This window comes from Aquila chrysaetos, chromosome 10 (assembly GCF_900496995.4).
Source record: "Aquila chrysaetos chrysaetos chromosome 10, bAquChr1.4, whole genome shotgun sequence".
Lineage (NCBI taxonomy): Eukaryota > Metazoa > Chordata > Aves > Accipitriformes > Accipitridae > Aquila > Aquila chrysaetos.
This window is the reverse complement of record NC_044013.1, coordinates 15,070,390-15,093,383: the sequence shown is the minus strand read 5'-3', so window position 1 is coordinate 15,093,383 and position 22,994 is coordinate 15,070,390. Positions and strand designations below refer to the sequence as shown.

Below are 22,994 nucleotides of genomic sequence, written 5' to 3'. Positions count from 1 at the left end.
CAGGGCAGCATGAGGTTGAATGGACGGAGGGACGGGCGGACGGACGGGCAGGGCAGTGTGAGGTTGGATGGAGGGAGGGACAGACGGACGGGCAGGGCAGCGCAGGGATGGACGGAGAGACGCGCACGGGTGCGGGCGGACAGATGGACGGGCAGGGCGGCGGGCGGGCGGGCGCCGGACGGACGGTCCGTGGGGAGGCAGGCCGGGCGCGGACGGCCCCGCGGCGGCGGGTCGCGGGCGGCCGCGGTCACGTGGGGGCGGCGGTGCCGGTGCCGTGGCGCCGCCCCGCGGCGGGAGCGGGGAGCGCGGGGCCGCCCCGGAACCCGCCTGCCCGGAACGCTGCTCCGCGGGCGGCGGGGTGCGGCGGAGGAACGCGGGCGGGGCCGCGGAAGCGGGGCGGCCGCCTCCCGCGCCTTCTTCCGGCTCCGGCGGCGGCATGGGCAAGAAGCGGGGCGCGGGGCTGGGCCGCTGCCTGCAGCGGCAGCGCGGCCTGGAGCGCCGCGGCGCCTCCTCCTGGGTAGGGCGCGGGGGCCGGGGCGGCGGGGGCGCGGCGGGAGGCCGGGGCGGCCCGGGCTGACGGCGGCGTCTTGTCCCGGCAGCTGCACGCCAGCGAGGTGGGCGGCGAGCGCGGGCCGGAGCTGCGGTCGGCGCCCGAGCAGAGCCCGCTGGAGGAGTTCCTGGCCACGGCCGAGCTGGCCGGCACCCGCTTCGTGGCCGGTGAGGGGCCGGGACGGGTCCTGGGCTGCGGCTGGGCCCGGGGAGGGGAGGGGAGGGGTGGGGCGGAGACGGACCTTGGGGCTGGAGGGGGGTCCCGGGGCCGGGGACCCGGCGGGGGGCCAGGACCCGTTCTGGGACGGGGGAGCGGGAGTGCGTCTGGGGCTGGCCGGGCGGGGGACAGGGGCTCAGGGATCCTGAGCCAGGGATGGGGTGGGGTGGCAGGGGCCAGCAGGGCTGGTGACGGGCAGGGACGGGGACAGCTGCCTTTGGATGACTGTCCTTCCCTCCCTGCAGAGCGGCTGAACATCCAGATCGTGTCTGCCCAGAGCCGCACTGGCCTGCTCACAGCCCAGGAGGCCCAGCGTGTCCGGCAGCTGCATGAGGAGAACCAGCAGTTCCTGCGCATCCCGCGGAGGTGAGTCTTGCAGGGCTGGGCCTGGTTCCCTCTCTGCCGGGCAGCCTCAGCCCCTCGGTGGCTGCAAGCCTGGGGACAGCCCTCTGCTCTGTCAGTTCCCTGGCTCTGGGGAAGCCACTACCTAGCCTGCATCTGCCCTGCAGGTGCTGCCAGCCCCAGCCCATCTGTCCTGATGGTGTGGGTTTCCTGCTTGAAGCCTGGCACCGCTGGAGCTGCTGCATCCAGGCCACCTAGTAAGCCTTTCCAGAGCTCTGTGCTTGGTGGACAGAGAGACGAATCCCTCATCTTAAATGCCCTACAAATCTTAGCTCGAAAAAACAGCCTTGTGAGATCTAGTGTGCGTAGGATAGTGTCCCCAGCTAGCAGAGTTTAGAAGGAACAAGGAAAAAGGTGTACTTAAAGCTGCTGAAAACAGGTGCACGCACGTCTGAATTATAAACATCTCAGTATAGCTGAATGTGTGGCGCTTGTGTTCTTTATGGGTGTTTATTGCAGTAATGTAACTGGTGTGCCTGCTACTGAGTGTGACCACTTCCTCCAAAATGTGCCTGTTACAGGCCGCGTTGGGATAGGACAACCAGTGCAGAGGACTTGAAGCAAGCTGAGAGGGAGAGCTTTCTTGAATGGAGGCGACAGCTTGCCCAGTGAGTATGCCACTTGTGTCTGGGTAAGTAGCTGGTGGCATTTAGAGACACAGGAAGTGGGTTGTGTTTATCCTTGTTGGACCAATAAAATTAACGTCTTTTCAGTATCTCCCTGTACTTGTTCTGGAAGGTTGGACATCCCAGACACAGTCCAGACACATCTTTGTGGTGATCTCTGCAAAGCTCTCTTGTGTGTGCGTGTTCTTGTACTGTTTACAGTTAGAATTCTTCAGGATGGAGTGTGATGTTCTGCTTTTGCCTGCGAGGTGGAGGAGTGGTGAATGTGTCTTCTAAGAGTAACAGTGCTGCTCTGAATAGAGTGCAGTGCTGCCAGCCTGTGTACAGCAGCTTGTGCGGGTCCGGTGCTGGATCTGCTGGCCTGGAGAATTAGGTGGTATCTGCTCACACCCTGCAAACCCATGCTTGCCCTGAGTAAAGTTGTTCAGATGGTGGTAACAGCAAGTCAAGGGTTGTATAGAGTCATTTCAGGTACCAACCCCAAGTTCTGTTGTTTTGTTGGTTTTTTTTTTCCCCAGGTGATACTCGATTGAGTAATAACTGCTGGCATTTGGGATAAATTCTGTGGTTTATTATTGTGGCTCTGAAATTTCATGGGCAGACTTTTAATGAGTTTTTGCTCTTTCCATCATTTACCGCTTCTCCGTTGGCATGATCAGGAGCCTTTGCGGCACCACTGAACAAGTGCCACTGACACCAGTTTACCCAGGTGCTTGATGTATTTGCAAAACTAGCAGAAATAGTACCTATATATGAGTTTGATTTGATAGCTCTTTCTGAAACTAAAGCCTCCTGGATCTACGGATGAGCTGGTGGTGTGCTTATTGCCTGACGTGGGTTAAATAGGACATCTTTTTTCTGTTTTGCCTTAGCCTTGAGGAAGAGAAAAAGTTAATTCTAACCCCATTTGAACGCAACTTGGAATTTTGGCGTCAGCTTTGGAGAGTCATTGAAAGAAGGTAAAGTATATCACTATTTGCTTTTTAAAACTCATCTTTAATGTGTTTTCCTGAATTTAAGCTTTTGAGTCAAGCTTCAAGTGTCTGAGCACAGGAAAAACAATTACAGTTTTGTTTTGAAGTGATCAAAATGCAATGTGAAGAACGGCAGCTGCTTAGTGGTGCATGCTAGCTCTCAGCACTGTGATTCTGCAGGCCATTTGCTGCAAGTCTCTGATGATTCTTCAGATGCTGCTGCTCCTGGCCCCTTCCAATAACTCTATGTGGGAGGCCTCTTTTGAGAATGTGTCTTTGAGGTCTTTTGCCAAGATTTACCCTTTCCCTCTTTCTCAACCACGCAGCTGCAGCCTGACGTTCAGGGGCAGGAGGCAAGGGAGATCAACTAAATAATGTTGGGAAAGAAAGAGCCTCTTGGTCTTTGGCCTCTTGCCATGCAGAGAAATTGCAGCAGTGCACAAAAGACAACAGCCTGTCATATCACAGAAATAGCTTTGTTTGCTCTGCTGAGCTGTAATACAATAGGAGTGCTATCTGCTATGTTAATCTAACTGGGGCATTTAATTTCACTAGTAATTAATTTTGAGATAATCTCATCTGATTTTCCTAAAATTGAAAAATACTTCACCAGTGAGGTCATGGTGAGCTAGTCCTTTCACAGAAGTGGCTTTGTACTGGGTGCTGCTGGGCCTTTAGCTGGGAGAGAGCTGGGTCGGGAGCATCCACTATAGCGTATCATGATGTGCAGTGTGAGTGTATGATGTGTTTTGAGGTGGCTGGAATGTGTTATTAATGCTTTTCTGCTCTTGTTGGAGCTTTTTATTTCATGTAGAGTGAGGATGCTGTCTCAGAATTGAACGGAAATGTCGTCCAGTCCCTTACCTTGCCAGATAACTTGATCTGTTGTCAGCCTTTTCTTGTGTTTGTTTCAGACTAGCTCCCAGCTGTGTGATTCAGTAACTTCTCTGTATCCCATCCCAGTACCATGGTGTCAGCTTTCTCTTGTATTGATCTTTGAATTTCCGTAACTGTTCAGTACCTCTTTGTACCCATGTGGCTTATTAAATGACTCCCTTGGGGGGTTTATTGATTTTTATTTTTTTTTTTTTTAATATGTAACTGACTGCCTAGTAAGGCATGAAATTCTTCCATTCAACCCGTGGTGTTCTGAAGCTGTCCTGAGTTAGGAGAAATCCCTGTCAAACAAATAGAATCAGCATGTGGCCACCAGTATTTTAAATTACCTGCCTAATGAAGTTCTAGTGGAAGAGGCTGTAGTTAAATTTTCCCCCTCCTTTTGAAAAAAGCATGCCTCTGGTGTCTGAAGGCAGTACATTTAATTTGTATGTAGAACTGATGAATCTTGCTCGTATATGTGGTAGCAATCTGGTGTCTGGATTTGGAAGATGTTTCCTAAAAGCACGCTTGCAAGGCCTTGCTTGCATGGGGGAGCAACATGTTTTACTGGAGTCTAAGACTATTCTTTTGACTGTTCTATGCTTTTTGTGACAAGAAGAGCACAAAGGAAATTCTGAAAATGCCTGATAGCAAATGCTTAGAATCTGCAGGTCATTTGTGGGAGACTTTGTACATCTTCCTCCATGCAAAGGGGACAACAGTGTTCCAGAATATCTTGCTGTGTAGGAAAACCACCTCTTCTTCCTCTCTGTAGCCACCCCGCTACAGTTTGGGGATGAGGATAGACGAAGTCATGTTATCACAGTTTTTAGTAACATTCTAAAGGATAGAATGCCAATACTCTGGTTCTTGCCTGCTGAGTGTTTCTGAAGGGTAGATGGATTGGCAAAACTCACATGCTTCCTTTCCCCTTGCTGGCTGTACAGGAGAATTAGCCAAGTGAGGGAGAAATACTGTACAGCAGTACTGGCTTGTAGCATAAGCATGGTTCTGTTGGGGTATGTGGGATGCTGAGATGCTTTGTTAATTCAGTAAAGGTACTTAGGATAATACAGTAACAGGCTGTGCCTTGCCACTTTCTTTGAGGCAAGGTAAGAAAGAGTACTTTATGGGGCTTTCTTTTATTTTTGCAGTGATATTGTAGTCCAGATAGTAGATGCTAGAAACCCCCTTCTGTTTAGATGCCAAGATCTGGTAAGTAAACCACTTTCTTGAATGTTGTCTTCATTTTATTTCTTAGAGTTTATATGATTTGTTTAATACATTTAGCCACCTCGAAGCTGTTGTGCCTAACTGGATACCTTATTTATGCAAGTATTCTGGCATCAAACTATTTTTCTTCAATGTTTTTTGATATTTCACACAGTGTTGCAGATTTAGAGGCAGTTCTGCAGATGTTACATTGCAGATACTATATTGCTTCTCATTACCCACTAGAATTCTCTGCACTTAAAGGAATTGTTCTGTTTAAAAGCATAGTGGAATAAAAATGGGTGAGGTTTACTGCCCTGGAAGTGAAAGATCAGGAATTATTGAAGTGATAACTTTGTAATGATAGTTTATAGAACACAATGCGTCGATGAGATACAAAATTGCTCAAATAGTTAATCTTAGGAGTTCCTGCTGTGAGGTGCTGATTAATATCTTGTCATGGCTCTAAGCAGACAAGGTGTTTGCACATGTGGCCAGAAACAAGCTGTATTGCAGTAGTTGCATGCTCCAATTTGTTCTTGTAGCTTTCTGCTAAACACCGGTTCCATCTAGCCCAGGGGACGGTAAGCTTAGCTACAGTTGTGTGGAGCTGGATGGGGTAACTTGGCTTGCTGCTCTTGTATCACCTTGGGAGGAGGAGGAGAAGTCCAAACCAGAGTACGAACTGATCCTTCTCTTGTTTTTTTCAGGAAAGTTATGTTAAGGAAGTCAGCAATGACAAGGAGAACATGATCCTGATAAACAAAGCAGATTTGCTGAGTGAGGAGCAGCGGGCTGCTTGGGCACAGTTCTTTGAGAAAGAGGGCGTTAAGGTGGTGTTCTGGTCAGCTTTGGCAGAGTGCAAACGGCTATCCGGAGAAGCAAAGGTACTGTAGATGGCCAGTTCCAACTGGATACGTGCTGGCTGCCTGTGATAACTTGCTTTGTAATTATGCTTGTGATATACCTGAGCGCCTTTCTAGGAAAGGCACAGTCCTTGTCTCAAGGAGGATTATTCTAAGGACCGATGCGGTGTAAACCAGCATTTTAATGATTGATTCAGAGGCAAAAGTGAGGAGAGTAAAATGGTGAACAAAGTGGTACGCTGTTCGGTTGCTGTTCATAGTGCTTGCAATTTCTCTTTCAAGGTTATTGATGTGATAAATAATACTGAACTAGAAGGTAAATTTGTTCCTTAAGGCTACCTATGAATAGCTACAGAAACAGCCCTTGTAGGTCTGTTTGCAAACTCTTAACTCATTGGCAGAATTGGAATCCTTTCCAAGAGGGATGCTGTGGGGGATGTGGTTATCTGTACAGAGGATTTTTCTCTCCCAGAGAGGGGAGGTGTTTCTTACGAGAACCTGAAGTACCTGAGAGCCTTTCTTTGCTCAGCAGAACAAACCATGCTGCTGCCCCAAGTTACAGGTTATCAACAGATGGCACCTGAAAATACCTAGTCTGTTCTGCTGGTTTACAGTCCTTGGATAAAATGTTTTTACCGATTGATTTAAAAGCAAGACTGAAAGTGTTAGTTCTGTTTTCTTTTTTGGAAAGAAAGGTCAAAATACTATTGTTATGAAAAGGTCTTCCTTTTTGGATGTGAACTGTTTGCAGGGAAGAAAAGTAAAGAGTTGAACTGAAAACAAGAGAGCTTGAAATTATTTTAATGACATACTTAGATCTGAAACAAAATGGCTTTGTGTTCTGAACGTTTTGAAAAATTTACATTCATTCCTATTACTAGGAACACTTGATAATTAAAAAAAAAAATTTGCTGCGCTCTGCTCCTGCTGTGTGTAAAGATGCTGTGGGTATGCGTGCATTTAGAGTTGTGCTTCTGGAGAGAAACCTCTTAATGACTTCACAATGAAGCTGACAATGTCTCTTGGAATACTTTTGCCATTCTCCTAAAATGGGTTAGTTGTTTCTACATCCTAGTTAAGACCCCTGAAATACCTGTGTGATGTAAGCAGTGAATTGTCAATCCTTGGGATCTGGCTGATGAAAACACAGTTGACTGTGCTGCAGCAGCTGCAGTCAACAGCAAGACTTAGTGTTGTCTTTGCATTTCACCTATGAAATACTGTTCACACAGGAACTAGACACTAAAGATGTAGCAGAGGACCCGAGTGATTCTGAGGATGAAAGCTCCAGTCAAGAAGACAATGACACAGCACAAGATAGTGCAGAAAGCACATCCTCAGGCAATGCTTTGCAAACTGTAAACCAAGTTCTGATTAGTGACGATGACAGTAGTGATGAATATGAAGACTGTGAAGAAGATGAAGAGGAGGCCTGGCAAACCTGTTCTGAAAATGAAGATGGGGACAAAGTAAAAGCTATTGCTCCAGAGAGGATGGAAAGCAGGACTGATGGTGCTGCAGTGCAGCATGTACAGGAGCAGAACAGGAACATCAGGAACTTCAGCCATCTGGTACAGAGAAATGAGCTGCTGGAGATATTCAAAACCATGCACGATGGATCAAGGGTGAAGAATGGGGAAGTAAATGTTGGGCTGGTAAGTTGGACTTAATGCTTAACTGGAACTTGCTTAATCTAGATTTTAATTCCATATGCCTTCCATGGGAAAAATTCATCCTGTAGCCTGACTTCCTATAAGGGTAAAAAAAACCTAGTAAGCACAAGTCACTGAGGGTTTTGTGCAAAGATTAATTCTGAAGTTCCTGGAGCCCAGCGTTCCCCACTGCTTGCCTTAATTTTTTTAGTATGTTTTATTAAAGTACTTTTGTGTCAGAGCCCTGCCAGTCTTCTGGCATCACCCTGCCTGATAGCACTGTTACCATTCCGCTTCTTTGTCTTCTAGGTGGGTTACCCTAATGTTGGCAAAAGTTCGACCATCAATACAATCCTTGGAAATAAGAAGGTGTCAGTGTCTGCTACACCAGGCCGTACGAAACACTTTCAGGTATTGCTAACAAAGAGCATTGATCTTCTCCCCCCTGCCCTCCCTCCCCCAGTGGAAGAGAGCTTCATTATGAACTAGTTGTAACCAAGTGGACTCACTGAGAACTCTGTTTGCCAACCTGAACTTTGCCCAGCAGAGTTTAGGTTGGAGAGGGATGGGCTTGATGTATATAATTTTGGAACTATAGTTCTTGCTTCCAAACTCTTGCTGCAGTTTGAGAGTCACTCATGGAAGCTGCTGTGCAATGGGAGATATTTTCCATCTCCTGATTTTATTGAAGTAGCTTGGCCCTTCTTTTTTGAACACCAGTTATGAGGAGAGAACCTCTGAAAAGTGAATGCTCCTCTGAATAGCTTAAGGTCAAGCTTTCAAACCATCCATCTTGTCCACAGTCATTGCTGTGAATAAGTCTAATTATGCCGCCATTTTTATATTGATCAAGCTCTTAATTTTGAGGTAGCAACTCCAGTGCTATAATGAGCATTGTGGATTTGTACTTGTGCAATCTCCTACCTGTTTCAAACGGTCCAGCACAGTTAGAGGTTTGTGGAGTGCTTTCTCCTCTCTGAAGATCTTGCTGCCCCCATCTGGACACCTTATTTATGAACCTTGGAAGAGCTGCTCTCTTCCACATCAGATTTCCTTAATTCATTGGCTGGGGCGAGCAGGGCAGATGTCTGTTGTAGTAGAATTTCTGCTTATTCTCGTTTGCATCCTTGTTCCATCTATGCATTTGATTTTTTTTTTTTTTTTTTTTTTTTCCCTTCTCCTTCATGGACACTGACTTGCCTTGGTGAACTCATCGGTTATTTATTGTGTAGACCCTGTATGTGGAGCCTGGCCTGTGCCTATGTGATTGCCCTGGTCTGGTGATGCCATCTTTCATCTCTACCAAGGCAGAAATGATTTGTTCTGGAATTCTGCCTATAGACCAGATGAGGGACCATGTCCCACCCATTTCTCTAATATCCTTTGCATGAGGTTTGTGAGAGTGTCTCCAAGTGTTGGATCTGGAGTATGCAGCGTAACGTGTTCCAGCCCTGCTAGGGGCACACGTGCTCACACGTTGAGGGCAGTGGGGACACACATTGGATGAAACAGCCCTGCTGTGTTGGCCTTTCCCCATCTCATTTCAAGTTTGTCTTGTTGTCAGACTGGCATTGTTTTTCTGGTTTGTGACAAAATCTAAAAGTCATTCTTAATGTGTGCTCTTGGAGTGACCAGGGCAAGATTACTTGCGTAGCTGAAAATCACCAGGTGGTTTCCTTCACTAGCTTACGTTTGCCAGCATATCCCACGAAACATTTTGGAAGCAACCTATGGAATAAATATCATAAGGCCAAGGGAAGATGAGGATCCAGATCGAAAACCAACAGCTGAAGAGCTGCTAACAGCATATGGATGTGAGTGATGATCCCGTTAAAACTTAAAGTTAGGCCCAACTCAGGCTTGTTGTGCATTGAACCTCTCCATTAAGACTTGCCCTCCTCTCAGGAAGGGCCTTTGTTAACAGCTAATCTCATGTGTTTGTTGCAGTGGTGCTTGGCCAGTTTTGTCTGGCAGATGTAGTGATTGTGTTGAGGATGTTCAAATGCCTTGCCTGTCTGTGTAGTGTGGTGCTCTCATCCTTTTAGATACCTCCCATCAGCCATGTCTTGAATTAGACTTTGAAGAATGCAGTGAAGGTTTATCTCCCTTGTCTGATTCTCTGATCAATTCATCTTCTCTGGCCTTAAAAATAAAAAACCAGCAGGTTTTCTGGTGGTAGGGAGATGTCAGCTCTCATCATTCCTTTCAGATTAGGATGCTTCTGCAGTACCTCTACAGTCATCAATGTTCCCTTTTTTCCCTGCTTTCCCCAACAGAAGCCTCTTTCTAAGGGAGTTTTTTTGAGAAAGGACACAAATGTACAGTTAGGCAGCAGAGAAGAATATATTAATTCTCTTGTACTGACACAGAATGTACTTTGGATTTGTCTTCCAGATATGAGAGGCTTTATGACAGCTCATGGACAGCCAGACCAGCCAAGATCAGCTCGATATGTGTTAAAAGACTATGTCAGTGTAAGTGCTTCCTGCATCTGAGTTTTCTTGCCTGCTAGGAGGTGATTTGAAGGTTTCACTGGAGCATGAAGGAGCACAATAAAGTGAACTTTTTTTTCTCTGGATAAAATCGCCATATGTCAAAATAATCTTTAAATGGGGCTATTTTTATGTTTTAAAAGAATAAATTGAATTTCTCAAGCTGATTTATCTTAAAAAGATTGCTTAAAAATATGGTGCTAGCTAAATAAATTATCACATCTCTAAAATAGACAGCAGATATTCAGAAAACGAACCCGTATTGTATAGTTGGACCAGTATTTGGCACTAAGGACTGTAGTTCTGAGTGTTGTAATACTGCATGCTTCTACAGCACATCTCAGCAACTTATTGTTGAGTATTTCTTAATAGGATTGTCGTGGTTTAACCCCAGATGGCAACTAAGCACCACACAGCCGCTCACTCACTCCTCCCTGCTCCCAGTGGGATGGGGAGGAGAATAAGAGAAAAAAAAAACAACCCTAAAACTCGTGGGTTGAGATAAGAACAGTTTAACTAAACTAAAATATAATAATAACAACAGTAATAATAAGAAAATATAATAATAATTGTAATGAAAAGGAATATAACAAAAAGAGAGAGAAATAAAACCCAAGAAAAGACAAGTGATGCACAGTGCAGTTGCTTACCATTTTCTGACCGATGCCTGAGCAGTGATCTGCCCCTGACCAGCTCCCCCCTGGTTTATATACTAGACGTGACGTCACATGGTAGGGAATACCCCTTTGGCCACTTTGGGTCAGCTGTCCTGGCTGTGTCCCTTCCCAACTTCTTGTGCCCCTCCAGCCTTCTTGCTGGCTGGGCATGAGAAGCTGAAAAATCCTTGACTTAGTATAAACACCGCTTAACACAGTGATGTTTCCAGTTGTTGCTATCAGCATTCTTCTCCCACCAAACCCAAAACATAACACTATACCAGCTACTAGAAAGAAAATTAACTATCCCAGCTGAAACCAGGACAAGGATCCTCCAGTACTCCTGACAGTTTTGCACTGTATTGTTTGTAGCTGGACATTGCAAATAGAAATAGAGGTGGAACAGTACTTTAACTTGGAAGTTGAGCCAGTTGTTGCCTGGGAGGAGAAATAAAGTGTACTGATAGTTAGACTGCCAGTGCGAGCCCCTGGACTTCTAGGGCCCTTCTTAGGTTTGGAGTTGTTTTCTTTCCTCTCTGGGTCTTTTTCTGAGGATTTTTGGTAGTAACTGTATCCCATTGCTTTCACAGGGGAAGCTGTTATATTGTCACCCACCTCCTGGCATTGACCCAAATGATTTTCAGCACCAGCATCAAAGATGCCCAGAGAGCAGAACTGTGCAGGCCAGTGGACAGGTGAAGCCTGAGAAGAATACCAAAGCAAAACAAATTGAAAATGTGGTGGACAAAACGTTTTTCCACCAGGTCAGTTCTGGAGGGGATTTATTCTGGGAGTTACTACAGCACTGGTGTGTCATAGGTACTGGAGGAAATAGCTTTGAGAATGGAGGGGTGCTGGGTTGAGTTAGCGGTGTTAGATGCCATTGGCATCTGCAAGTAATTTCTACCCAAGAGTGCTCTGTTCTTTTTATTATCTCCTAAATCACTGGGAATGTCCTAGTTGAAATTCAGAGATAGCTAATGAGTTGCACACAGTTGATTTTTAAAAGGTCAGCAGGGTCACCCTCATCATTATGGGCCTAACATCAATCTTGAGCAAATGGCAGAGTGACTGGGAAGACAGACAAGGAAGGAGGGTGGTGTGACACAGCAACTGACCAGGAACATGGTTTTGGACTAACAGGTCCTTCAAACTAACTTTCCTTTCTTGAGATGATGTATTTAGGGGTCATGATAAGCTTCTTTAAGACAATTGATTTAGTACTACATGGTTGTTTTGACTCAGAACCTGAAATCAGATGAAAAGAACACGGAAATGGATTTAAAATCTAATTGAGAAATCTCAAAATTAAGTGGAAAATGGGAATTTCTCTTAACTTGTATGCTTCTTGTTAGGTCCCACAGGGATCTGTTTTGCCCTTACGCTACTGAAAAAATTTATTAATGACTTGTAATGAAATGTCAAATCCATAACTGATGAAGTCCACATACCTGACAAAGATCAGAACAGCGTTTAGCAGTGAAGAGGACGGGTCATAGGATAGTGTGATCTGTTCTGCTTGGTTAGCTGGATATGAACAGTACTTGTTTCAGCACAGCCAAGGATAGTCATGCATTTTGAAAACAAGGACTTAGGCCCTTTTCAAAAAACAGTGAGCTATTTCGGAAAACTATGACCTGAAAAGAATTTTTGGGATTACCAGACTCTTCTTCTGGCTGCCCAAAGTGCTGGCACGAGCTGTGAGCCCCAGCAGTGCTACCCACGCTCCAGACTTGAGCAAGTTATTTTAGTCTCTGGCTTTCACAGATGCCAGATTTATTTGCAAAGACAATTTGTTGTGTGCAAAGCAGAGACTGTGAGAATCAATCCTAGCGCCGTAGCTAATGTCTGTCAGAGCTCAGTGTATTGTCAACACTCTGCCTCTGCTTGCAGAGGTGGGTGCTGAGGACCTGGCACAGCGAGGCATGGCTGCAGACAGAACTGGAGTGTGCTGGCAGGCTTTGACTTGGCTGTGTGGCGTGACCTTCCCCCCAGCTCTGGAGCTGGGGGCTGAGCAGGTCTTGATGGGTTTGAGCTTGCCTGTGTCTGGATTTACTAACATATCACAGTTCCTTGTGGTTAAGTATCTTCTCATCGGTCATTGGTGATTATGTCTCTTCTTCCAGGAGAATGTTCGTGCCCTGATGAAAGGGGTCCGGGCTGCAATGGGATACCGGCCCGGCAGTGGCCTCGTGCCTGTGACTACACCCAATCCTGGGAATGTGGTAGGAAAGCCCTGGAAAAAACACGGAAACAGGAACAAGAAGGAGAAAATTCGCAGGATCACTAAGCACCTGGAGGCTTAGCTGTGGCACCAGTTTCTGGCCTTTCCAAGGCAGGGACTGCACTGTCCTACAGGCTTGAACTGAGGGGAAAAAAAAGGATAAGTGGGCATTGCTAGCTCACCTGGGAGCTCCGTGCTATGGATTGGCCTTGGCAGGAGATAAGAGTGGGCCCTGATAGTTGGAGCTCATCCCTTCTGAGAACAAAAGAGACCTGGCCGTTCGTGTTATCTGGAAGCCAGCCCAGACATTTGACTGCTGCTGAAACATCCTTTCAATGGGAGCAGATGGAGCCGTGCGAGAATGTTTTTTCCTTCCATAAAGGATGTATTTTATAGCTGTTGGGATCAAAGCAAGCCCTGTAAAACTGACTAAAATCTTTAAACAGTTGAATTTCAATGAGTGATGTTTGTTACATTTTGAGACACTATTGCTCCTCTCTCTCTTTTTTTTTTTTTTTTAAAGCTTGTTTGTTGATTTGACAGAACACTTTAATATGTGTTGAAAAATGAGGTTAAAGGATCTTTATTGCCCTCTTCCTTCTCTGCTATACCAGCCCTATTCTCTAGAATCCGGTACTGAAACCACTCCCTATTTCCCAGTTTAAGGCAGAGCAGAGCATGGCACACTGCAAGGAAAATGCTGCTTTTATGTCCTTCACACTGAGCTGGTATCAGTTGTTTTTCTGTGTGCCTTCCCATTGGTATTTTAAAACATTAGCTCTGCGTGACTGGCCAAAAATCTGGTGCTAATTTGTCCTTAAATATATTTGAGATTTTACTTCCTATATGGCATCATGTTCTGTCTCACTGACCTGTCATTGACCTAGTCACGGAAGTGTCATAATAGCAGACTTTAATGAGTACATTAGTAGTTGATGCTAAAAAGACAGTACTTACTTGGGATCAGATTTAAGTGAGATTTACTCCTTTGTTGCCCTCCTGAGAAAGTATTTGTGCACTTGGACACTTCATTCCCAGTCCAGCACAGGGAGTAATGATAGAACTGGAAAGGCTTGCAAAGACAAGTTGTGCTTTGTTTTTAGGTGGTGAAGCAGACTAACAGATGACGCTGGTCTCTGATACTAAAAAAGGGATTGCTGTCTTGTAATTTTGTACTTTCTAGGCCTTAAGTGTGGATGGAGAGATGAAAGCAACTGCTGAGCAAAGCCACAGCAGATGTGGGGTGTGCAGCCAAGCTGGTTTTGGCTTTGTGACCCTTGGTGTGCTTGTCCTGTACACAGTGCAAACTGGCTGTATGCAGAGGGTCCTCTGACAGCAGAGCTGTCGCCTTGGCTCCTGCTTCCCCTGGAGTCCCTGCTCTCAAGTTCTTAATTACATCACTGGAGGGAAGATATTTCCCTGCCAGCTGTAAAACTAAAGCATAATTATACTGAATGAGTATGGTCAATGGTATTTTAAGTCAGTCTACCATAGCAGAAAGTAGATTCTCAGGAGAGACTGTTTAATCTGGTTTACTTGGAGAAGGTGATTTTTGCCTTTTGTTTCCTGAAGAGGTTGTGCCCTAGCCAAATCGGTCTCTCATCAGACTTCCCCACCCTCCTTGGAGGAATGGTTTCTGCTTTTGTCCCTTATAATACTTTTAGGGACCTGATTGCTCAGAAATGCCCGTTTCTTTTTGCCCTGTCTTGTGTGAAGTTATTACCTGTCAAATTGAATTAGGGGTATTGTTTATTGAAGTTTTAAAATATTTTTTTCTATTCTGTTTCTCTACTTTCAAAGCATTTTGAATTCTTAGATCTTGTTGGACGTACCTGGATTTTCTTCTTTTGCGTTCTCAGGCCTTTCCTGCCAGCTGGATCTCCATGAGCCTCCTTGCTGGCCAGGCTGTGTCCTGGTGTAGACCCTCCCAAATCTAGTAACAGAAATCCCCAGGGCCTGAGACTTGGGATGACTTTGCTTGTTGCTCACAGAAACATTTGGCCACAAGACCTGCCAAACCACTTCCAGTGTTTGCATGAGTGAATGGAGGATAATATAAATACAACGGAGCAAATAATGTTTGCTCAGGTTTCTTAAATGCAAACTGCTCCTTGCTGTGCTAAAGGACTCTTGCCTCAGTAGAAGAAGGACCATAAACCAGAGTTGTGGACCTAAGGGCTTGTTAATATTTTATGCTGCTATTGAGCAGTGGGCAAACTAGGTAGTAGGTGAGGACCATGGTTAAATTAATGCTTTCCTGTGGTGGTTTGGTCTGTTGCTGAACTGCATCCGCCCTGCCCTACCCTTGCCGGGGGAATGCCGGCCGGGCTGTGTTGACAGCTCAATCCAGCGCATACGAGCAGCTGGCTGGCGTGAGGCAATGTGGGGACTGCTCTGTTGTGGAGAGCCTGCACAAAGGAGACATTGTGTTTCGCCCTAGCCACCTGCTGAATGAACCTCTCTCGGCTGCTCCTGTTGCTTTCTGCAGAAGGCAAGCTTCCATTTGTGAGTGCTGTTTTCTTAAAGCGCCTTGTGCATGTAGAGGGAGTGTGTGGGCTGCAAGTGGCTCCAATTTGTTCTTTGGGATCCACAGCACTTTCAGCAATCCAGCAGTCTGCTTCCCCTTTTAGGGGGCTTTGCTTCGTAATGCAAGCAGTTCATTTTCCTGGCTCATGTCGTTACCTGCTGCACTGATACCTGCAGCAGAAACACAGAGCCAGTTTGGGAATATGGTTTAAAGCTGAACTGCCCTTTTTATGATACCTTGTGCTTGTGTCATGAACTACAATTCTCCTCCCTGCAGGGCAGGAGCTGCCATTCTTCTCCAGGTCTCTTGTGCCCGGTTTAGGGAGCCCTAGTCCATCCCGGAGTGTTTTCCCAACAGCGCGCAGTGCTTTCTACCCTGGGGAGCTGCTGGGTGCTGTACTGTGGGCAGAGGGTGGTGCTGGGTGCCGCACCTGCGGGGCGGTGCTGGCAGCCTGTGGTGGCACTGCCTGCCCAGGGACGCCCGGAGCCAGCCATGCCGGGGATGCTGGCCGCAGGGCACAGTGACTCTGCCGCCTGGCCAGCGGCTTGCCTGGCTGGGGAGCCGAGCTGCGTGTCCTGGGGGCTCTGGATGCTGGCTGCGCTGTGCTGGATCGCCGCCCGCTCCCTGTAACTCCACGGGGCTGCGGGAGGCTGCGGGGCCGCTCTGCTCCGAAATCCCGCTGGAGCAGCCTGTCCCTCTGCCCTAGGCTGTCCTGCGAGTGCCCGGGGCAGGGCCATCGGCAGCCGTCCGTCCTCTGCCTCCTGTACACCTTCCTGGGCCACATCTGCAACACGGTTGGGGCGCTGCTCGCCAGCCAGCTCGGCTTCCAGGTGGGCAAGGCTCTGTGCGGCTGGGTAGGGACCCTCCCTGCGCCCTGCCCACCCTCTGCTGCAGCCGTGGGACTCACGCCTGCCTGTCAGAGGTGCTACTCTGCTGCCCTGCGGTGCTGGGCCTGGAGGGGGGAGGATTTTGGCAGCCTGGTTCAAGGTGGCATGGCAAATGCAGCCGTCGTGGGGGGCTGTGAGCTGCTGCCTGAGGTTTTGCATTTTGGGGAGGTTCAGCCTCCCTCTGCCGTCGTCGTGTCTCTCCCCAGATCCTCACAGGCACCTACATGGCCGTGGCCGACGTCGTCCGCTTCCTGCTCACCCTCTTTCCCCCGTGCCCGCCTGAGTCCCATAAGATAGCAGGTTTGTGCAGGTACACCCCTCCTTGCCATCGGTGCGGGTTGGCGGCAGCCTGCTCCGAGCCGAGGGCTTCGGGGAGCGCCGTGTGCCCCCGGCTGGGCAGCCCGGCACAGGTACCTTGGGGACAGCAGCACCCGGGGCGGTGGCGTGGCACCCTGGGCAAGCAGGGGGTGGCTGGGTGGCCCCCAGGACAGGCGAGGAGTGGGGGACCCAGTGCAGCCCACGAGGGCGGGAGGGGGAAAACCTGTCTCCACGGATGACGCCCTGAAAGCGAGCCCGTGTCCCATGCAGGTCTGCCCCGCCGGAGGAGGAGGCGGCGGCGGCTGCGGGGTGGTCTGCTCGCCCTCACCCTGCCCCTGTCTGTGGGTGCTGGCGGGTCTCTGCTGGCGCCCGGCCCCTGGCCCGCCCGGGGGCAGCTCCGGGGAGCCCGGCGGAGGCTGCTCGGGGCAGTGTTCGAGGTGAGCTGCCCCCTCCTCGTCCCCCCAGGGCCGGGTGGGCGCAGGCAGCTGCCAGGCTCTGAGCGCTGGCGGGTTCAATTGCATTTTCCCTTTTAGCAGCCTTGGGGCCGCCCAAGATGGTGTCTCTGCTTCCCAGGGCTTCGTGTCCCTGACGTGCCCAAGGCTGGTCCAGGGGTGCTCTTTGGTCCCCCAGGACCCACCCCAGCCCCTGCACCCCAGGGCGTGGGGGCCGGGAGAGGCAGCCCCTGCACACCGTGGCAGGAGGGGGGGCGAAGTCCCTGGGGTCATCGGGGGGGGGGGCCTGGAGCAGCTGGTGGGGGCAGTGAGGACAGGGCTTCTGCTGGGACGTGTGTGCTGGGCTCTCTCCAGACCCCTTCTCTGGGCAGGCTGTGAAGGAGGTGTTCCCCTGCTTCCCCTGTTTCTTCTCCCTCCCTCAGGACAACAGGGAAGCACTGGGCTTTGTCCTGGGGCTGCTCTCTGCCTTTGTTGCCCTCACGGCCAGGATCCCAGCACTCTCCAGAGCAGTAAGTGTCTGCTGGGCACGGCTGCCCTTATGTCCCCCTGTCCCAGGAAGGGCTCCCCAGCCATGACAGTGACTCCTGCATCCCGTTGCAAAGCTTTGGGAGGGTGCAGGCTGCCCATGTCCCCTGCACAGCCCCTCCCGGCTGTTCAGTCCTTGGGGAAGCTGCAGGGTTTGGCATAGCAGCCCCCTTCCCAGGGGCTTGCAGGGTCCCCGTGCCGGCTGCAGCAGTGTCCCCAGCGGGGGACAGGGTCCGTGGCTCCAAAGTAGGCTCTGGGTGGCTCAGTGCAGGGGGAAGCCATGCCAGCGGAGACGGCTGTGGGCCACCCTCTGCTCGGCCGCCGCCAGCGTCCTCTACGCAGCAGCGATTGTCACCCACAACCAGCAGCCTGTACACGTCCTGAGGGCCCTGCCCTGGCTCCTGATTGCCCTGGGCTCGGCTGCACTGGATGTGGTTGTATCCTTTTCCAACTCCTCTCCCAGGGCTCTCGGCTGGCACATGGAGGAGGATGGGGCACGGCTCCTCTCCTGACCTCGGTGCCCGGGCGGGGGGAGCGGGCTCTGCTGTCACTCCAGAAATACCCTTAATGGGGGCTCAGCTCCTGTTCATCACCTGCACGGCCAACAGCCAGATGGGCCAGCGGCTTGTACCAGAGGTCCCTGATGCTTGGGCCCCCCTGGCTGGAGATGGAGAGGAAGGTGACAGAAGAGCAGTGGAAGAAGAGGTTTTTTCCTCTCTTTGGTTGAAGAGTGGAAAGGAGAGCTGCCCTGCTCAGCAGTGTTACTGCTCTGCCACCCCAGGGGAGGGTGGAGGGATGCTGGGGGCCGAGGCCACACAGAGGAGGGGACAGAGAGTCAGCATGCTTCAGGGCATGGCTGGCACTGGGAACATCACCCTCACCACAGGACCACACGTGTTTTCCTGCTATGCTGACCTGGGAGCAGCTTGGCACTGGTGTGCAGCCCCTAGATGCTCCCTAAGCCCCAGTGGTCGCTGCAAGGGGGGAGGCTGGTGGGGGTCCCTTGCCCCCCCCTGCACCCTGTGGAAGGTGGGGAGGACCTGGCTGCAGGATCCAGACGTGTCAGCTCAACACTGTCCTGCACCCACCCAGGTCCCCAGTTCGTGGTGTGGCTGGAGCTGCTGTTGGATGGGGATGGGTGCTGTGCCCCTTGGTGCAGGCGCAGCTCTCCTAGTTGTGGCTGACATGGCTCACTCTCCTTTGCAGGCTGTGAACTGGGCCCCACTTAACATGTTTCCAAAACCCAGGTCTGGGCCCAGAATGGTGGCAACCAGCCACTGCTTAGACCTGATGATCAGGCTGGTGCAGCAGGTGAGAGGCTGCCAGGGCTCAGTGCACCCCCCTGGGCTGGGGCAGGATCTGGGGAGGTCAGGGATGCTCTCACCCCTCTGGCAGAGAATGGGCTCTCTGTGGATGGCTGTAGGGTGTATGCCCAGATTTGGGGGTGGTGGGGAGTGGATGCATCTGCCTTGCTGTCCTGCACAGCATGGAGAGGCCAGCAGCTTGCAGATGCTGTTGCAATGTGAGCCCCGAGGTGCTGTGCGTGTACCGGGGCTGCTGGGTTTTGGTGCTTTCCCCAGTGATGTCTCCCTTTGATGTCCTCCTCTTGCTTTCTGTCACCTCTCAGACTGGTCACAGTGTGGCGAGGCTGCCCAGGGATGCACAGATGGGTGCAGCAGGCTCCGTGCCACCGCAGCCCCCTGCCTGCCCCCCGCTCCCAGCCCTGCGCACTGGGCTCTCCTCATCCAGCTCTTCTGACGCTGCCTCCGTCAACTCGGAGCTCGAGGTCAGTGCCTGCTTCTGGCTCTTTAGATGCTGTTTCTTCTCTCTTGGGGCTTTGCCCTGCTGCAGCGTGTACGTTAAGGCGTCCACCCCATATGGTGACAGCCCTGGTGCTGGGGACAGGTCCATCCCAAAGCAATGCCCAGGATGCTGCTGAGGCGCACAGGCTGCTCTGCAGAGCAGAGCTCAGAAAAGGAGTGTGGAGACTAGCTTGTTCTGTCAAGGCACGGGTGAACCACCACAGCATCTCTGCATCCACTCGCACAAGTGTGCCAGCCCTGCTCATAGCCTTGCCTGCCCGCCTGGGGAATGCCCATCCATGGCTGCTCCTGAAAAGGCTGCAACCAGGGTGAGCTCCTGGCTGTCCCACTCTCACTCAAAGAGAGTGTTTTTACTCTGAGCTGTAGCTGATGTGATCCTGCAGAGAAGCTGCTGTGAAATGAGGAGACTTCACAGGGCCCCTCTGGGTGGTGTTACATTGGCCCTTCTCTGCCTACTAGTTAGTGGAGTTTTATTATCAGGAGAGGAGCAAGACTTGGACCTTTTCAGAGCTTCCCTGCTACCTCCTGGTAGTCTTGCTTAGTTTCTCCTAAGGGCTTTTTCCACTCAGGCTGCTGCTGTTGACTGCAAGAGAGTTTCAGTTCAGGTCGCTCTGGTGCAACACTGGCCCCAGTTCTGCCCTAGAGGTCCAGAAGGCTGGGGCTGTTCTTCACACACAGGACTCACCATTGCATGTCAGAGCTGCTGCCTAGGCCACCCGTCTACTAGAAAACGAGCTTTGCAGAGTCTGTTTTGGGGGAGAGCAATATTTTTTACTCTGTCCCTGAAAATGGAAGCATCACAGGTGAGCAAGTGAGAGGGATGCCAGAATACACTCACCAGCAGCAAATCCCTGAGCCGCTCTGCTGTGGGGTGCTGTGGCTCTTCTAACGCTGCAGTCCATGGCAGGTGATGTGCAAGCCTTACTCCCCTCAGCTTGGCAGAGCCAGCACTACACAAAAGAGTCCTTTTCCCGTCACCCCCTGCAGACCACGCCGTGTGGCTGTCGGGGTCAGGTGTCTCTGATCTTTTCCTGACGTCTCAGCTCCAGGATCGGTGGGATGCTGACTTTTGCACCAGGGAGTCCCGCAGCAAGGGGCTGCCATGTGTGCATCTCGCCAGCTTTCTACAGTCGCTGCCTGTTCCAAAAAATACTTCATTACTTCTCTGGAGGAGGCTGAAATCCTTCCCTCCTGCCGTTAGGGGCCGGCCTTTCCAAGGCAGAGGGAGAGCAGCCCTGCCCGCACAGACGGGTGTCCCCAGCCCAGCAGCGTTGGGTCCTGTTCCAGTTAGGGATCCCAGCAGAGGGGCAGGTCCCCAGGGACTCCCCCCGCACGCCCCCCTGCAGAGCGGCACACGAACTAGCTATCCCAGGAGCCTGCTCAAGGAGGTGGTCAAGAGGACCACGGTGGGAAAAGCGGCTCTTGCCCTGGCAAGTGAGGAGCTGTGTCCAGGGCCTCTCGGGCTGTTTCTGTGAAGTTAAGCAGCTCTTTCCTGGTTGTCCTGAAACACCGTTGCTTAAAGTAAGACCCAGCTTTTTTTTTTTTTTTTTCTTCCCCATCTGCTCACAGCTCTTTCCCTGCTCCTGTGAGCTTTACGCCACTGCCTGGCCTCAGCAGGTTCCTCTACCCGACATGTCTGCGAGGAGCAGCATTGTACTCTGTCACCCCCACTGTGTGGTGGCTCTACTCCAGCTTTTTTCCTGAGTTTTTTTCTTTTCTTTTTTTTTTTAATTTCCTTTTGCAGCAGAAATACTGGGGAAAAATATCACTGGGCTGCTGGGAGAGAGGCAGGGAGCAGCTCCCCAGGGTACCTCAGTGTATGATCTCTCAGGGCTAAATGCCTGAGGTGCCCAAGACATCTTGGGACATGAAGAGAGGTCATGGTGAGGACAAGAGGAAAAGAAACTGCTCCTGAGTCAGAGGAACTCTGCCCCAGTGTTTTTTCTTGCTGCAGCTGTGGGAAAAGGGTCTGTCCCGTGGGTGGTGTCAGGGCTGGAGGGCTGTGCTTGCTAGGTGGAGCAGACTTGGGTTTGTTCTCCTGGAAATGTCCCCCTCTGATCCCCAGACCCTTGTCATTTGGGAGTCATAGCAACTGAGGCAAAGAAACAGAAACATCGTTGTGTCCCTGACGGGAAGTTCCCGCGGTCCAGCCAGGCTTTTGCTGCCTGTACAGAGCAAAGGGAAGCTGGAAGCCTCTGCGGATCCCCTTTGTGTTGGCCGGTGTTGGTGAACCAGCCCGAGCTTCAGCTGGGGCATCAGAGTTCTTAGCAAGAGTTGTCTCTGCTTGGCGGCTCTCAGAACTGGCTGGGCTCACGGCAGCGCGGGGGGGATGCTCAGGAACTGTTGCTGGGGGGGTCCCAGGGAAAAGGGATTCTCCCTCTCTTGACACATTCCATGTCTCGGCCACCACCCGGTGTGCTCCTGAGCCCTCTCCTCACAGTGCCTGGGTGGGAAGCGCATGAGAAAAATGGAAACCAGTGTTGTTCTGCTTTGAGCTTTGCTTGCGTTGTGGTGGAGAAAGGGAGAAGCAAATACTTTCTAGTTTCAAATATAGCCAGTTCCCCTTTCTGGAAGGACGCGGTGCAGGCCCAGTGCTGCCCAGGGCTCCCTCGCACCCGGCTGTGCCACTGCCTGCTCCTTGCTTTTCACAGTGGGACTTTGAAGATGCGACAGTGCAGTGGAGCCAGCCCAGCCCTGCTGCTCAGCCTTGCTCTGTGCTGTGCCCAGGCACCTTTGGACAACCTGCAGCTCCTCCGAGACACCCCAAGCACCCGTCCCCCTGGCTGAGCAAGCAGTAAACGGCAGAAGGTGCTTCCTCGGGGCTCCCCTGGGAAAGGTGATAAGCTCTGGGCTGCTGTCACAGGCTGCCATGCCATACTGTGCCTGGAGCACTGCCTCAGTGGAACAGTGACAGCTTGCAGCACCTCCTTTCACCCTTGTCCTGCTGCAAAGGGGTGTGGGGGTCCCCCTTCTCCGACACTGTTAGCTGCACTTCTTGGAATTGGGGCTGAGGGAGGGGTGCAGCCTCATGGCTGGGTTTAAGCCCAGCAGTCTCTGCTTTTGGTTGGGCTGGTGTTTTCCTCAGCATTGGGGGTTACAAGCCCTGGCCAGTCATGCTCTGCAGACTCTGGAATTGAAGCCCGTTGATCTGCCCAGCATGGCAGGAGACCGGGACAGTCCCCACTAGTGGCTGCCATGCTTCCCAGTCATCCCTGACTGCTGAACACTAGCACCGCGAGCCAGGGACCAGCGAGACAGAAACCCACCTGGAAGGTTATACATGTCTTAAGTGCTGTACATGGGGGACTGACCCATTGCTTGTGGTCTGCCTTGCAGGTGCTGGCTGCCGTAAAGGAGACTGCTGCTGATTCCTGCGATGGGGAGGTGAATTTCTTGCCCTGGGATGATTTTGTGCCTCAAAATGTGTGGTGCAGACCAGAGGAAGCTGCAGAAATGTAGGAGACAATGCAAAGGTCGGGAGGGAGCAACCAGTTTGCATTCACAGGGCTGAGCACGTTCAAGCGCCTTGGGCCACGTGGGCACTGGTGAGGCTGCAGCTGCAGTGCGGGGATCCCCAGGACCCTGCAGCCTACGCTGATGGATTTATTGCACATGAAGTACCGCTTTGTCTCAAACCTCATCTATCTTTCAAACCCACGTGTTGTGCCCTGCTGCCCAGCCCTGGGATGCTGGGTGGGGAAGCCCTGGGTGGC

At 50.9% G+C, this 22,994-nt stretch overlaps 2 protein-coding genes across 9 annotated transcripts; both read left to right on the top strand.

Moving 5' to 3' along the window:
• The first annotated feature begins 379 nt into the window (after nucleotides 1-379).
• On the top strand, nucleotides 380-13,200 carry LSG1 (large 60S subunit nuclear export GTPase 1). 3 transcript variants are annotated; one of them, XM_030028382.2, is made up of 14 exons: nucleotides 380-517; nucleotides 600-717; nucleotides 1,012-1,132; nucleotides 1,690-1,776; nucleotides 2,667-2,753; nucleotides 4,802-4,862; nucleotides 5,570-5,746; nucleotides 6,958-7,380; nucleotides 7,687-7,788; nucleotides 8,610-8,753; nucleotides 9,068-9,191; nucleotides 9,772-9,851; nucleotides 11,116-11,289; nucleotides 12,652-13,200. In XM_030028382.2, the coding sequence occupies exons 1-14, from the start codon at nucleotides 437-439 to the stop codon at nucleotides 12,829-12,831; spliced, it is 1,959 nt and encodes a 652-aa protein (XP_029884242.1). In that variant the 5' UTR covers nucleotides 380-436; the 3' UTR covers nucleotides 12,832-13,200. The 3 variants fall into 3 exon arrangements, 1 of the variants encoding a protein (XP_029884242.1); XR_003925417.2 differs by lacking the exons at nucleotides 8,610-8,753; nucleotides 12,652-13,200 and having other exon boundaries at nucleotides 393-517; nucleotides 9,063-9,191; nucleotides 11,116-11,213; XR_005933393.1 differs by lacking the exons at nucleotides 8,610-8,753; nucleotides 9,068-9,191; nucleotides 12,652-13,200 and having other exon boundaries at nucleotides 393-517; nucleotides 11,116-11,213.
• Nucleotides 13,201-15,640: 2,440 nt separating this feature from the next.
• TMEM44 (transmembrane protein 44) lies at nucleotides 15,641-22,727 on the top strand. Of its 6 annotated transcripts, none has more exons than XM_030029307.2 (11): nucleotides 15,644-15,902; nucleotides 15,983-16,106; nucleotides 16,370-16,463; nucleotides 16,752-16,918; nucleotides 17,305-17,442; nucleotides 17,725-17,895; nucleotides 18,038-18,158; nucleotides 18,663-18,769; nucleotides 19,086-19,244; nucleotides 21,933-22,117; nucleotides 22,618-22,727. In XM_030029307.2, exons 1-10 carry the CDS (start codon nucleotides 15,769-15,771, stop codon nucleotides 22,077-22,079), a joined length of 1,362 nt encoding a protein of 453 aa, XP_029885167.1. In that variant the 5' UTR covers nucleotides 15,644-15,768; the 3' UTR covers nucleotides 22,080-22,117; nucleotides 22,618-22,727. The 6 variants fall into 6 exon arrangements, 5 of the variants coding, with proteins under 5 accessions (XP_029885167.1, XP_029885170.1, XP_029885168.1 ...); XM_030029308.2 differs by having other exon boundaries at nucleotides 15,646-15,902; nucleotides 17,356-17,442; nucleotides 18,038-18,163; nucleotides 18,665-18,769; XM_030029309.2 differs by lacking the exon at nucleotides 17,305-17,442 and having other exon boundaries at nucleotides 15,646-15,902; nucleotides 18,038-18,163; nucleotides 18,665-18,769.
• The last annotated feature ends 267 nt before the right edge of the window (nucleotides 22,728-22,994 follow it).